This window comes from Melopsittacus undulatus, chromosome 11 (assembly GCF_012275295.1).
Source record: "Melopsittacus undulatus isolate bMelUnd1 chromosome 11, bMelUnd1.mat.Z, whole genome shotgun sequence".
In the NCBI taxonomy this organism is placed as follows: Eukaryota; Metazoa; Chordata; class Aves; order Psittaciformes; family Psittaculidae; genus Melopsittacus; species Melopsittacus undulatus.
The window spans coordinates 10,461,248-10,477,039 of NC_047537.1; the positions used below are offsets into that span (position 1 = coordinate 10,461,248).

Consider the following 15,792-nt stretch of genomic DNA (forward strand, 5'->3'; position numbering starts at 1 on the left):
TGCTTCTGGCCTGCAAGGAGCCCGATGAAATTCTGCACTATTGATTTGTGGTCCAGTCCATGTCCACTGCTGTTGTTTGTGAGGATTAAGGTTATTTTTATTACTAGCAAGTGGTTTAATTACTTCTGTCTGGTTTAATGACTTCCCACATATGACAGACACACCTACCTATACTTATTTTAAATAAACTGCATTAAATAAAAGTGCCTTTAATTAGATCCTAGTGATGAGAAAGTGAGCACTTGACACTGAGGGTTCATGTTTTCTCCTCTTTTCCCCCCATTCAGGGAGTGTTTGAAGAGGAGCCCGCGGAGCCCGAAAGCAGAGGGCTCCGAGTCGGTGACATCTCAGTCCTCACCCAGTGAAGAGGCTGGAATGATGACTGAGGTGAAAGTGAAAACAGAGGTACCAGATGACTATATCGAAGAGGTGATCTGGCAGGATGACACCAAAGATTCCAAGAAGAACATAAAAGATGGGCCAGGAGATGTGCCTGCAGAGATCTGCGTGGTCATAGGTGGGGTCCGCAACCAGCAGACGCTCGGTAAGCAATGGGGTGATGCACCCCATCAGTTGGTCCTCTTGAGTCCGTGGTGTGGGAAGAGGAACAAGGCTCTGGAGAGCTGAAGCTCAGCTCTGTTGGAGGAGCCAGAGCCAAGATGCACATCAGTCACAGGGTCCTGCCTCAGGATTATTGACCTTCTGCTCTGTGTTTGTATCTGGTCACCTTTAAAGGCTCAACCAAGATCAGGGTAACTGTAAGAAAAAGCTTAGTATCTTCTGATGTGTTAAGTGACTTGCCCAGCAGTCACGTGCAAAACTGGTGGTGAACCCAGGGCTAGTGGTAGGTGTGTTGGGCAGGATGAGGTGGTAGATGAGGAGGAGCAAGAGGGAAGCCTGAGAAACACTTGATATGTTTGGAAGATGGTTGCTTTGTGGATGCTTTGTGTAAATAATTAGATTTAGCTCAAACCAGGTTTTACGGGTTGGTTGTTTTTCTGTTCACCAGTAACTTTGAGGGCGTAGTTTTGACATGTGGGTGTCTGCAGTTTGCGAGGTCCAAAACAGTAGTTCCTGTCACCACCCCACCTCAAACTGTGATGAGAAGAAGCTCTTTGTGGTTTTGGTTTTCTTCTGTGGACATCACTGTCCTGTCCTCCTGCTCCAGGGATCCTGGAGAGGCAGCACTTGCTAAAGGGACTCCTGTGTTGGTTCTGCTATGGAGCAGGTCCCAGCAGTGACTCTGAGAGCAAAGGGCAGCTGCTGGTAAGAAGAAGAAACAGCACTTGGACCATGTGCCCTTCAAAGGACTCAGGAGAAAGCTGACTTGAGCTGCCCAGTGTTGCTGTTGGGGTTGGTTTATCTTGCAGGGGGAGAGGAAAGAGGAACTGGTGTTAGGTTTTCTCCTGGTTTCTGCTTGGTCGCTGCCTATGCTGTTGGAAAGAAACCCTGGAGGTATTGGTAGCTAGTCAGTGTCTCAGGAGCATTGTTGTCCATCTGTTCACCAGTAGGACAGCCACTGAGAATGGTAGGATGGGAGGTCACTGCTGTTTATGCAGGGTGAGAACATTTGGAGAAAACCTGGGAAGTCTGAAACTGCTTCTGAATTAATGATCATACGATTTAGAGGAATTATTCTGTGTATATTCAGAGTTGCTGATCCTCCACAGCTCTTAAGAGGGTGATCATTGCATGGGCAACCCTGAAATGCACAGGTGTCCCTGGTGCCCTGGGAGGGAAGAGTGGGGATATGACCACCGATGGGAGCTTCTCCTTCAGCCATCGTCACCAGCCCTTGATGAAAGTATCTGCAGCTTGGCTGTCTGCTGTGTTGGACCCCATTTCCCCATTGCTTGTGGTTGGGCAGCAGCAGCTGGGCTGCAGATGATGTCCTCTGAGAATGCAGGTTTCCTGCTGAGGCTGACTGTATTGTTGTGCAAAGTGGGGAGTGGGCTTTTGCTCTTGGCTGACTGGGACATGCACCAGCCTGTCCCTATGGAAAGCACTGGGGACAAGCTGGCCTGAGGGGCAACATGGTTTGATGTATAAGCACCATGGGGAGAGGGATGGCAAGCTGTGTACTGGTTAACAAGTGGTGATTGAAAGCTGTAGAAAGTAAACTGGAGAACTTTTATTGGAAAGGGCCTTTTCACATGAAACATGCATCATACTTGTTGTTTTAGAGACTCTCCCTGCGTTTCTTTAAAGGTGACTTGGTCCTGAGGCAATTGGCAGTTGATGGGTTCCTTTGTGAAAAGAGCCCTGTAAGTGCCCCCATTCATCCACCCTTCACATAACTGTCTGTTGGGGAGGTGGCTCTGAATAACTTGTCTTTGGCCACCAAATACTGGGCTCTGTGTGGACCAACTATGGTGCCCAGATATCCATTTGTTGTGGTTCCTTGAACTGGCTCTCAGTCAATTCTTCTGGTCCCCTCCATCACCCTGCAGAAACCATGCCCAGGCACTGTTCCATGGCTGCAGACATCTGTGTAACTCGCATAAGGAGTGTCCCATCCCTGCAGCTCTGCTGGCAATTCCAGCTGCTGCTCTGGAACAGCCCAAGTTGCCAACTGAAGACAGTGGTGCCTCCTGCCTCTGGAGCAAAGGCTTTGAGCTGTCTGCTGCTGCTCATTGGTACTTCCAGGAGTTTTCCTTCCTGAAGCCTTTCCTGTGCTGTGTTCTGGTAGCCCTGTATCTAAATCACTTCAGCTGTGCAGAAAGGCAGGGCTTTGCTAGGATTTTATTCGCCTTCATCAGGGAAGCTGAGATGGGAGGTGTCGAAAGCAGTTATTTCTTATAGTAATTCATGATCCAGCATGAAGTGTTGAATCAGAAGGAAATGAATCCCTCTCCTTCCCATGGAAGTGCTGACCCCTGGACTGTCTCCTTCCATGGTGCTCTGGGAATGGTTGGTTAAGTGGGGGATGTGTTGTCTGAGCTGGGTCCACAGTGCTGAGGCTTCAGGGCACATGTGGCTCCAAGTGAGAGCCAGCCGGCTTCCTGCGGGGCTCGGCTTCGGGAGCTGGCTGAAACGTGCTGTATAAGATTTATGTCTCTGCTCTGAGTCACACATCTCCTGCAGGAGCGGGCTGTATTTATATTTTCAGTTGTTTCTTGGAGCAGTTTGTAACAGGGATTCCCAGCTCAGCTGCTGCTATTTGCTTGTAGTATTTTTGTCAGATCAGGCCTTGTGTGCACTGCCTCCTGTTCAGTTACACATTCACGTGTCTCACCCTGCACTTTGCACTACTCCAGACTGTTTCTAGCTGGTTGGAGCAGCCCAAACTCCATGATGCCTGACAGTGGATGAAGCGAAGCAGGATGGGTGGGGACAGTGGCTGCCATCCCTCCCCAAAGAGCCAGTGCTGATGTTTGTGGCTTTGGACCATTTTTCTTTCAGCTGCCTTTCTACAGAAGCTTTGCAAGCCCCTTGGGGACCCCCTTTGGGTATGCCAAGCAGAGAAAGCCAATGGAGAGGTTGGCTTCAAGCCTGGGTCAGCCAGCAGCAGACTGGTACCACCAGTGTAGCTCCATGCTGGTCCCCATGCCCCAGCTGGCACCCCTTGCAGAGCCACCAGCTCTCCCTGTCTCATAGGTGTTGTATTTCTTGCCCTGCACAGCTCAGAGGTACAGCGTGCCCTGTTCTTTTTCCTTGCTGGGTTCACTTGCTGGCCTTGGGCCAAGGTCATTTGAAGAGGTCTGACACATCCAGGTTCCTTCGGCTTGGAGAAGAGAAGGCTCCTTAAGGAGAGACCATATAACAGTTTTCTGATGCTGGGAGAGGGCCTTTGGACAAGGACCTGTAGGGACAGGCCAAGGGGAATGGCTTGAACCTGCCCGAGGGGAGACTGAGATGAGCTCTTAGGCAGAAGCTGTTCCCTGTGAGGGTGCTGAGGCGCTGGCACAGGGTGCCCAGAGAAGCTGTGGCTGCCCCATCCCTGGCAGTGTTCAAGGCCAGGTTGGACACAGGGGCTCGGAGCAAGCTGCTGCAGTGGAAGGTGTCCCTGCCTGTGGCAGGGGTTGGAGCTGGATGAGCTTTAGGGTCCCTTGCAACACAAACCAATCCATGATTCTATGAGCAGCATTTCTCAGGGTGGGGTATCAGGGCAGAAAGGCAGCAGACTGCACCAGGAAGCTGTCTAGAAATGAGAAGAGAAGCAAATGGCACTTGCATTGTAAGTGAAGAGAAAGGAGAGGGGCTGTTTGGCTGATGTGGATCATTTTCTGATGTTGGGAATAACATCAGGTCAGTATATGTATTTCGAAAGACAGGCTTATCTGCAAGTTGATCAGGAGAACTTTTATATGAGACTGTTTAAGCTCTCAGTCTGGTCTGTGCTTTATGAGAAACATTTTGGAGAAGAGTTTTCAAGCAATGCATTAAATCAGAAATGTTTCTGAGACAAAGTGAAGAATGAATCCTTCTGCTTTGAGACTCTCAATCTGACATGCACGTGCTTGATTTGTGCCATGATGCTGATGTCTCGGTTGCTGTGCTGCTCAGCATAGGTAATTCAAGAGCACTTTGGAGTCTCCCTAGTTACACCAAGTAAAATAGTGCTGTGGAAGCCTTAAGAACTTCTGCGCGACCTCTGACATCTTGTTAGCAAGCCACAGGGACAGATGGGTCTTGGCAATTTTTAATGGGCTTCAGGCATCATTACTCTTTGGAAATGCATCCACTTTAAGGGCTTTTTTCTGATTTCTTTTTGCACAATTTAGATGGAAAAGCAGTGGAACGTGGCTCTCCCGTTGGATATACACGAAATCGCTATTCAGGGACCTGGATTTTTGACCATGCATTGAGATACACGTCCGGTATGTGATGGAAGGGTGTGAAAGTCTAACCAGGGAGCAAGTGAAAGATCTGGATGCAGTGGGTGTGTTGCCCGAATTCCAGCTGTGAGGCTTGGGAAAAGCCTGGCAAAACTGAATACACCAACTAACCAAAACCCTTCCCCATCTCCCCTCTTATTAGAAACAGCTTTAACCTGCATGACATATCTTGTGGACAAATCCAAGATAAACCATGACCAAGGTGGCACTGTCCAAGGCAACACAGGCATGTTCTTTGTGATGCCTTATCACATAGCAGTGTCTTTTCTTCTTCCAATTTCATCTTTCCTCCACTCTAATAACACATTTATTGTGACAAATTATTATTCTTTCTTTACTAAGAGGATGTGTGCATTTGCCCCTCAAATTGTGATGGGCTGAGTACAGTTGTGGCTGTTGAGTTATTTCTTGGTGCTTGTAGGACTTGAGATCTGTAATGTTGCTCCCTTGCACCCTACACAAACTTGTTGTGCTGAGGCAGGCTCTGCTGTCCCCACACAGGAAGATGGGTAGAGGTACACCCATCAAAGAAGATGACTCCAGCCTTCCTAGGTTGCACTTGAGGTCTGGGTGCTTGAGGACATCTACGGAAAAGCACTGGCTGTGGGACCAACTGGTCCCTCTCCTGCCTCTGGCTCCTGCCTTGCTTTCCAGGCGCAGCTGCTTGCACGAGGGCTGCAGCACCGGTTTTGTTTCATATTGGAGAGGAAAGGCACTGCACAGTGACTTCCACACATTGTGCTCTTCTTGAAGACCTTCTGCACAGCCAGATGCATTCATGTGCTATAGACTATCTCCAGAGGAAGGGAGAAATAGAAGAAAAATAGAGGGAGAGTTCAACCTAGAGCCCTTCACTGTGTTCTGTGTCTTTTCCCAGTGCTTTGGGTGTGCGCAGTTCTGTGTCAGGGTATGGGTGGGTGTCCGCTGTGTCTTGCTGTTGGTACAGTTGGACCTCTGCTGTTGCACAGGTTGGTAGGGCCTGAGTGATGGGCAGTGCGCTCGTCTTCTGGTCATGCTGCTTTGGGGCTCCAGCTGGAATAATTTTCAGGAAAGAATTTTAGAGGTTGGCAATGAATATAGTTGATCCTTGAGCATGGAAAGTTGAGGGCTGGCAAATGCTGTTGGCTTGGAGATATCTGGGATATCATTTAGAAAAGCATGCTTGGAGTGACCATGGGTGACATCTGTATATGCATATATATACCTATATGTATATCTGTGTATAGATGTGCCACGCCTGGAGATACTCAGGGCCAGGCTGAATGTGGTTCTGGACAACCTGATCTAGTTGAAGATGTCCCATCTCATTGCAGGGGGATTAGAACTGGATGAGCTTCGAAGGTCACTTCCAACCCAAAGCATTCCATGATTCCGTGATCTCTATATAATATACAACTAGCTTTGATAATCAAAAAGCTGTGGAGCAGGTCAGACATGGTCATCTGACTGTCAGATCAGTATTTTAGGGTATTTTTTCAGATGTGTAGTCTTGTGTATCAGACTGTAGCAAATTGCCTTGTTTGACATCAATGACATAGTAGCCTCCCAAGCTCAAAAGGCTTGGTGCTAACAGTGATGGACAGGGAATTCATCACTGCTACAAAGTGGGAGGAGTGTTGTTTTCTTCCCAAGCTGTAAGCAATAGGGCATGGAAAGGGAAAAACAGAACATGAGTACAGTGTGTTCAAAGAGCATGGTTGGTTTTGTTCCTGGAAAGAGCTCACTTTGAGTAGTGCTGGGTAAGTACTGCTGTAAGATGATGTTTGGGAATATTTATTTAGGGGTGTGTGTGTAAATGTTTTGTTCCTATTTGTGGCTCATCCTGAGTTTTACTGTTTTGCATGGTCAGGAAAAGTTGTTTCAAGGTTGCATAAGGAAGCATCCATGGAGATGAGAGACCACCTAAAGAGGCTACAGGAAAGCTGGAGAGGGGCCTGCAACAGGGGCCAGGCCAAGGGGAATGGCTTTAACCTGCCAGAGGGGGGATTGAGATGAGCTCTTAGGCAGAAGCTCTTCCCTGTGAGGGTGCTGAGGTGCTGGCACAGGGTGCCCAGAGAAGCTGTGGCTGCCCCATCCCTGGCAGTGCTCAAGGCCAGGTTGGACACAGGGGCTTGAAGCAAGCTGCTCCAGTGGAAGATGTAGCTGCCCATGGCAGGGGGTTGAGCTGGATGAGCTTTAGGGTCCCTTCCAACCCAAACCAGGCTGGGATTCTATGAAATGCTACATTCACACAAAATAGGATTCAGCCCTTCTTCCTTCCACCTCCTGTTCCCTAAGTGCTCCTCTCATCCTACTGAAGAGCACAGGTAGGATCACTGTTATTTACCTGCTGGTGAACAGCTAAGAAACACAATCCATGTTGCAAGAAAGAGCTTGAAAGGTGAATTTCTAGCCTGTTCACCACATTCGAGTGGGGGAAGAAAAGGCTGAATCAACTTTAATAACAAATCTGAGGAAATTTCTGACTGTCCAATGAACAGAAGAGGGTAAATTCATTGCATAATTTCATCATTACAAATAATTCTCCCAGCAATATTTCTCTAGTTTCATTTGAAATGACTGTTTGCAGATGTGTGTTTTCTGGAATTAGAGGCACAAATTGAGAAGAGAGACTACTGTGGTCATGTGCTTTTCCTTAAAAAGGTCAAAAGTTCTATTTGTATCTCTTTGGTTTTCTCTGGGTGGATATTTACCAAATCTCTGTGGGTTTCTTGAGAAATTTGTACGTTGTGCATTTCTTGAGGAATTTTGAAAACTCTTTGCTTCCAGATAACATATTGCCTTCTTTTTTTCAGTGGAAAGCTTTTTTTCCCATATACTAGGAACTTACTGAAAAGTAATTCAAGGTTATTTCTGTCCATAGGAAATATTAGTCATTATTATAAAATTATAAATCGTGCTATTTTGAGAGTGGCCCTTTTCATGTCAGCAAAGTTAAAAAAATAGAGTGAAAATGTGAGTTCAGGGTAATATGCCAAGGAATCTTAAATAAAGCTGAAAAAAGAATTGAGTCTGGGATAGTGATTTCCTGCATTTATCTCCATGAACCTTCCAAAAATTACTTTGCTGCAAACTGCATTCTTTTGTCCCCAGTTTATGGATAAGTATGTGGAGAGGCTGTTTTTCCTGATCTAATATGGTGATGTATACTTTTCTGTCTTGTTTTTCAGGGTCTTATGAGTGTGGAATATGTGGGAAGAAATACAAGTATTACAACTGTTTCCAGACCCATGTGCGAGCACACAGAGGTATCTCACTCCTGCTCAAATCTTTGGGAATCCTGGGGGAATATTTAGATTAGGTATCAGCAAGCTCTTCCCTGTGAGGGTGCTAAGGCACTGGCACAGGGTGCCCAGAGAAGCTGTGGCTGCCCCATCCCTGGCAGTGTTCAAGGCCAGGTTGGACACAGGGGCTTGGAGCAAGCTGCTCCAGCGGAAGGTGTCCCTGCCCGTGGCAGGGGTTGGAGCTGGAGGAGCTTTAAGGTCCCTTTGAACCCCAACCAGGCTGGGATTCTATGACTATTTTCAGGAAGGTCTTGCAGATTTAGTTCATCAGTAATGCTTGTTTTAGGTGGCTCATTCATAGGCTAAACTTTGGGGCTGTCCAAGCTCTGTGGCTTTCCAGCAGTGTTTCTCCTGAGGTCAGGGGCAGCTCTTGCGTTTGCTGCAGTATTTACTGCACAGGGCTCTCTCAAGGCATCACTCTGTGTTGGGAGAACTGCAAATGAACAAGTTTCTCCTGGCATCTAGCGCTTGCCAGCAGTGTAGCTATGACCCACCAAAGGGTTGGGCATCTCCCTGATGTGCTCCACACTTCTGCCTGGCCTAGTGGTTTAATCCATCCCTGTTAAGTCAAAATGGGAGGTTACAAAGTCAGATACTGGCATTGCTCAACTGCTGTATTTTGACATAGACCTGTTGTCAGGTGAGGTCACTTCCCACATGTATTGTTTGTGTGAAACATCTCCTGCTTAGTTAGGAGTGACTTTGAATTTTCTGTAAGGCTGGTCAGTTCCATGTTGCTTAATTGCAGAAATGTGGAAGATTTGCTCAGTTATTTGTACAGTCAGTGGGGTTTGTGTAATTTGGAGAAATACAGATCTCAAAGAACACCAGGGACTTGAAACTAGCTCAGGAGCCTTTCAGTGGTTTTATTTCCTTTCACCTGCACTGAGCACTGAAGTCTGTGTGTCCAACTCGTAGGAGCATCTGCTTTAGGTCCTCCATTGTAACTACCAGTATCAGCACATGTGGTCCTCAATGAAACAATTGACTGGAATGCCTAAATGAGCATAAATTCCCAGTGAAAAGTTTGAAAATGCAGGAACAGTGAAGGCTAATGGGATGTGAAGTTTTTTAATTACATGGTTGCACTTTCCTTCTGTGCTGTTTAACATCACAAAGCTTCCTCTGTATCCTTAGGTACATGCAGAATTGTTTTTCAATGCTGGAATTCCTTTTGAAATAACAAGAAAATTCCTAAAAGTCCTTTAAATGTAACTGCAAAGTAACTTCACCCTGCAGTTTAAGGAAAAGAATGCCTATAATAATAGTGAGCAGCAGTTATTTGCTGACATGCAGAATGCTGTACCCTTGCATCACAGCATTGCAGTAGTTTTGCAATAATAATTGCAGTATTTAGATTTGGGACAAGGATTGCTTTTATTTTACTTCTCTAGCACTATGGGATCCTTAATTCAGCTGGAATTTTGGGAGCTCTGTTAGTACAAGGTCACCTCCTAATGTGTGATCCAACTGATTTGTATTTCTATTTTCATCATGAAATCAAGCTATGGATTAAATAGTCTAGATGCATCAACACACACATGTACAATTGATATCCATAGTGTTGTCATGAACTCAGTGGAGACATGACTTTACCTTTTGCTTCCGAAGCCTTTTTAATGTGTAGCTATGGAAGACGTCAATCTTCAAAATTTGGAATGTGGAAACGTGTGAGTGATTTTCACAGCAGTGGGGGAGAAGCACAATTTATAGATGGGAAACTTAGAAAATGTTGGTTTATGTTACAGTAAATTGATGCATGCAGTAACATCTAAAGTGCATTTGATTTGCCTTAAGACAATAAAAATCAAAATGAAGTATTTATTCATGTACACTCTACAACAAGAAATCAAATGGGAATGGGATTCTTCCAGGAACAGAACCTGAGTTGGCAGTTCAAGCATTTGGGAACACGTACCTACCTGTCTGCAGAGAGATAACTGGCCACTGACTGCACAAGTGATGTATACTGAGGAAAAAAAGGAGGATTATATGGAGGAAATATCTATGTGATATTATCCAGTGGGGATTGTACATGGAACTGTACCAGCAACAGTGCTGGAAATAGCATAAGGCTGCAGGACTGAAAAGAATTTTTGTGAGAGATGCTTTTATAGCCACGTGTATGTAAGGTTTCATATCAAAGAAGTGGCTGGTGCTGCACTGTCGTAACAAACTTGGTGGCTGTATGTCCACTGAGGATGTGATCCTGCACTTCACATGTTCTCCCTGTGTCCTTCAGTCTGTGTCTTGGATAAACCCCAAGCACTGGCAAGCCAAGCTCTCCTAGGTCTGCTTCTCCATGAAGTGCTGAAAACTGAGCTCCCTCAGACTGTTACACACAATTATCAGCTGCCAGAACCTCAGATCCTGAATCTTTCAGTCATTTTTTGTTGGCTGGGCAAGGAAGGAGCTGTATTGCAGGGCAGGACCTGGCATTCCCTCTTTGCCTGATGCATTTTCTGAGCATTAGCTGTGGTTTCCCTGAAGTCTGGGCCACCCATCAGTCATGTAACATCTGCCTTTCCCCAAAGGGCTGACTGATCCTGGGTAAGCTCAGCAGCTCAGCATCAGAGTAGCTAGAGCAAGCTCAGGTCTCTTCTCTTCGGAAGCTTTCTTCCAGGAAAGCATCTGAACAACTTTTGGGCACTTGGGCTGAAGCATCTGCTTCTTATGATTTGCTGAAGGATATACCCCTTCCCCTTGAATAGCCCTCTGCTTTGATTCCTTGTGTGGTTCCTCTGTTACTAATGGTCCTTGGCCAAGCTGTGGATTGCTCCTGCAGATGGACAGAGCTGGTGATGCAAAAGGCTCAGCCCATGGGAGAGCAAACAGTAACTGTTGATCTGGATTGGACCTTTGGGGCAAAACAACTGAAAACCCATCTGTCCAGCCAGCCCCACTGTCACCATTCAGTGACACAACCTCTGCTTCTCAGACTGCAAGGTTTGGAAGTCTCAAGTTGTTCTTGCTTTGAACTTAATTTGCTTATAGTTTCTAAGCTGTTTTTTGTAGATCCCGGTGTCCAGGTGGGAGCTGCAGCAGAGGAGCCCAGGCCTTGCAGCTCATGGCCAGTGAGGCAGGAAGTTTGTCACCCTCTGCTCTTGCAGCCCGTCCTCACTGCTTTGCCTTGTGCCACACTTCAGTTTCCTCTCATCCTTTGAGCTGTTCAGCTCCACATTAAGAGTCTCACAGTGGTGACATCATGTTTGCTTTGTAATGATCATTTGGAGCAGAAATTTCCTAGATTTTTATTTACCAACTGCACTTTCCTCCTTGTTAGGTCTCCATGGCAGAGAAGCTGTGTTGAAGGTGACCTGTGTTCTTTAGACTGATCTTTCTTGTCTGCCTTCAGGAACGCGTGGTTTCTCATTGGAAAATGGGGCATATTCTTAGTTTCTTGACTCTCCCCTGTGATGCTCAGCATTGGCTGGAGAATTTCAGGGACCCACTGATCTCCTGGTAGTTCACAAGTGAAAAAGGCTGAGGCAGCTCTTGTTCAAGACATGCTGCCTCACAGGGGCAAGCTCCCTTGGGCTGTGCTCTGAAAGCTGAGATGCAGACATGGAAAAACCCATGTAAAGGGTTCTGCAAAGAACCAGAAATGTAGGTGAGAAATTTCCTCACTGCATTTTATCAAGGAAGAAGTGAAAAGGTTCGTTCCTTCCCCTCCACCTCCCCACAACACACTGAGAAAGTAATAAAGAAACCCAACAATAAAAAAAGTTGTGTTGTGGAGCTGAAAGGCTCCTTTGTGAGCTGCTGTGCAGCCCGGCAGGACCGCGGCTCCTTCCTCCCGCAGAGCTGCTGGAGTTCAGTGGGAGCAGAAGGGCTGCGCATTCCCAGTGCCGGTGGAAGGCTCCATCCCCACAAATGTAACCACTTTGCCTGCATGCAACCCAGGCCTGAAAAATGTTTTGCTTACAGTGCTTTCTGTTTAGCTGCGTGGGGTTTTTCAAGCTGTTGAAAGGTTTGGATTGCCTTCAGGAGTCAGTCAGCTAGAAAGTTGTTTTGTACGGCTGGGTCGTATTTAAGCAATATGAGCAGCAAAACATCTGCATGTTTTGAGTCAGGAAAGTTATTTCACTTCTAGATAACTCACCAAAAAAAAAAAAAGGCTGAAATTACTTCATTAGACTTGCAAACAGTAAATTTAAAAACCTCTGGCCTGAGGCCAAGCAGGGGAGATTTTTATTTTTTTTCACCAGAAGGAGAATTCTTCAGAAAGCCAATGAAAGAAAATAGCAAGGCTCAAGTTTAACCCTCGCAGGATACATCGCCTCTGTCCTAATAATTGGTGGAAGTTCTCTGTTCCCAGATAAGCTTCTCTGGGCTGAATGATGATTTTGCTCCAGTTATTTCCCTCTGTTATTTATTTACATTGTTATTTGCTGCATTGCCTCTGAACCAATTGGTTCTGTGTTACCTTCCCGCATGGGGGTGTGAGCCGAGGGCTGATGTGCCATCGTCACTCATGACAGATGCTGAGTGCACTACTGTAGGATTGTGTTCTCCAGGTGAAGTTTCTGCTTGAACCACTTGTTAAAAACTTCTCAAAGCTGTTGAAGTTTTGGATTAATATATTCCAAGAATGTGATTCTGCCTGATTCCAACAGTATGAAAAGGAAGATGACTCGTTCTAATTGTGAATGTGGAAAAATGCGTTTTTCCAAAGTGGACATTTTTGGAGTCTCAGTTGGAGCAGTTCTGTGACTGAAACCATTTTGAGGTGAGAAGTTGAAAATTAACCACGAGATAACCATTCCTGAGGAGAGCAGGGGTTTCTGAGCTCAATAAAGTTGTGTTTCATTTGTGTGCTGATGTAGAATTTGGGGGATTTGGGGCCCTTCCTGCTGCATCCCAAGCATCTGTTTTTTCACTGTGTACATTTCCCAGCCTGCGGCAGGTTTTTATAGGAGATGCAGAAAGTGACTTGAGCCACAGGAGTTAACTTGCCTGGTTTCCAGCTTCCCTGCCAGCCTCCCTACTCTCACTCACTTTTGCAACTTTCTCAGAAATTGGTCTTTTGTTTTAAAGCTGTAATTACTTGGTCTCAGCCCAAAGGTGATTTAGAGTGGGCTGTTAGGGGATTTTTAAGGGTTTCTTTTTTATTCATGAAGACTTTAGTCTGTCTTATGACTAAGAGAAACACCATTTCTTAACACAGTTCAGGAATGGCTGCTCCTTAAGCCTTTGTGTGTTGCTTGAATCTTGTTAAGTTTGACCAAAGTACTTTTTAGGCTATTTAAATGACAGAAATGGCTTGGTGAGTGTATAGTACATCTCTCTTATGATTTATTTATACCGTTGTCTGTGAATGCCAGGACAGCATTTTGCAGAATTCCATTGTGCCAGAGCTAGCTTTTTCCTTGAGTGATAGGTGGTAATTCAAACAAGTAGCAGCTGTGGAAAAATACAGGGCTTTGACTGTTGAGGTTTTGCATATGATGCTGAGGGTTTCTGATCTGGCCCCACAGTTGATGAATTTGTGCCAAATTAATATCGTTACCTGGAAAAGTGATCTATTCAGGCAGGTTAATCGAGTAGAAATGTAAAAATTCACAAACCCACAATAATTTCTTTGTGTAATTTTTAAGAAATAAGGAAATTAAATGCAAACTGTTCATTACTTAAGGTTGCAGATTTCAAATTCAGAGGTGCTGTGACATTCTGCAGCTGTGGTTTCCAGAGCAATGCAAGCGTGATTCCAAGAGACAGATGGAATATTTTGAAACGTAGTTCTGTTATTAGATAATGTGACATACAGTATATGCAATTTAGGATGAAAATGAAACACTTCAAAATGGCTTGGAAATCCTAATCACTTGTGATCCTTGACTTGTAACACTGGGTTTTGTTTTCCAGCTTGCAGCTCTTCTTGTTGCACTCATTTAGGGTTTGAATGTAATCTTTGCTGAGTGCTGCTTGTGGTCCCATGTGTTACAGAGGAGGGAGATTTTTCTCCCATCTTTTCCCATGTCCCTTTAGGAGGGCCAGGATAGAATAGCGCCGGGGGGAGGATCTAGTGGCCCGTCCCTGCCAGAGGCTTTGCCATCGCTGCAGTGAAGGGGAGGCATGGCAGTGGAGCAGGATGTTTGCTTTCCTGGGTTGACAGCACTTGTCCAGGCATTGGGCACATGAGCGATTTCAAACCTTCAGCAGGAGCTGATAAAAGTCATGGTCCTGAGCTCCATCGCTGAGTGGGACTGTTGGGGTGCGTCAGGCCGGGCTGTGCGCACCGTGGTCAGGGTCCCCCTGTTTGGACACGCACCACCAGCAGCCTGGGATGGGAGGAGGACGGTGGCAGCGGCAGAGCTGCAGGGGACAGCGGGGAGGCTGCTGCAGTCCCTCACACCCCGCGCCTCTCAAACCATCTTTAGGGCATCCTGCAGCTCCTCGGAGCAGAGGTAGAGCCATCCCTTTGAGCCATCCCATTCGGAGTCCAGGCCCTTGTCACAGCGTAGGAAACGAGAGCCCGGTTCTGGAGGCTCTTCAAGGGCCGCGGGCAGCCGCGTTTTAACAGACGGGCCTTGGGCGGTCCGGTTCGGAGCAGCTGCCGGCCCGCTGAGGGAGCTGGTGCCTCTTGACCAAGGCAGCGGCTCCGCTCGGCCGCTCGTCGCGGGTTGTGATGGCAGAGAAGAGCCGCGGCCGGAGGAGGCGAGGCGCCGGGGCCGAGTCGTCCGTCAGATCTAAGTGCAGCTCTTTCTCTTTGCAGACACTGAAGCTGCCTCAGGTGAAGGAGCCTCACAAGGCAGTAAGTACTCATGGCGCTGGGGGTGCGTTGCGGGGGACCGGCGTGTGCGGGCACCGCGGGGCCCTGCCGCGGGCGCTGTACCCTCGGGGCGGGGGGGGCGCTGCGGGGCTGCGGCGCGGCCGGCAGAGGGCGTCCCTCTCCGCGGAGATGGCGGCGGGTGGGGAGGCCATGGGCAGAGCTGCCGCCCGCTGGCTGCCTCGGCCCCACAGCGCTGGGTGCTGCCAGCCCCTGCGGTGATGGAGCCTGGTGGGGGGTTAAACACTAACGCTGCGGTGTGGGGCCGGGTGTCCCTGCCCTGGTAACCCGGAGCGGGTGCAGCACAGCCCCTCCTCGGGGCTCCAGGGGAGGCAGTGGCAGCCCCTGTGAAGGGGGTGTTGGGGAACATGGGGCCAGGCGGTTCCCAGTGGTGGGAGAGTGAGAGAACATGGGCGTAAAGTGGAAAGAGGAGAGGCTGAGGGCGTATGGAAGGAAAAGCTTTCCCCCGTGCTGCCGAGCAGGTTGGTCAGAGCAGTTGTGTCTAATGCGTCCTTGGTGGTTTGCAAGACCAGCCTGGATAAAGTCCCAAGTAACCAGGTCTGAGTTCGGAGCAGACCCTGCTTACAGCAGGAGGCCAGAGCATGAGCCTCAGGCTGACCTGGGTTTTACTATGATCACGTTAGGTGAGAGCCATGGTTCCCATTGGAAAGGTAAGTTACCAACTTTGGTGGTTACAGGAGGCAGCTTGGAAGCACTGAACTTACCCTGGGTGGGTATAAAATGTTAGATCAACAGTAAATAATAATGAGAAAGTACAGCCTCATTAGAACTACTGCTTCGTCAGGCCTGTCCTGTGATAGGTGAAGATTGGGGTTAGCAGGGGAGTGTTGGCTTCCTGTCTGCAGAAGGAAGCAGGACTGACCACTGCAGGTGAAGAGCC

The 15,792-nt window shown here is 47.4% G+C and overlaps 1 protein-coding gene across 1 annotated transcript in view; it reads left to right on the top strand.

The window, feature by feature from the left end:
• Positions 1-15,792, top strand: part of ZNF618 (zinc finger protein 618) — an 85,487-nt gene that overhangs the window by 14,916 nt on the left and 54,779 nt on the right. The window contains exons 3-5 of the mRNA XM_034067750.1: positions 288-544; positions 4,725-4,820; positions 8,009-8,086. Of these exons, the coding sequence (XP_033923641.1) occupies positions 288-544; positions 4,725-4,820; positions 8,009-8,086 (431 nt within the window). The remainder of the gene's footprint in view (positions 1-287; positions 545-4,724; positions 4,821-8,008; positions 8,087-15,792) is intronic.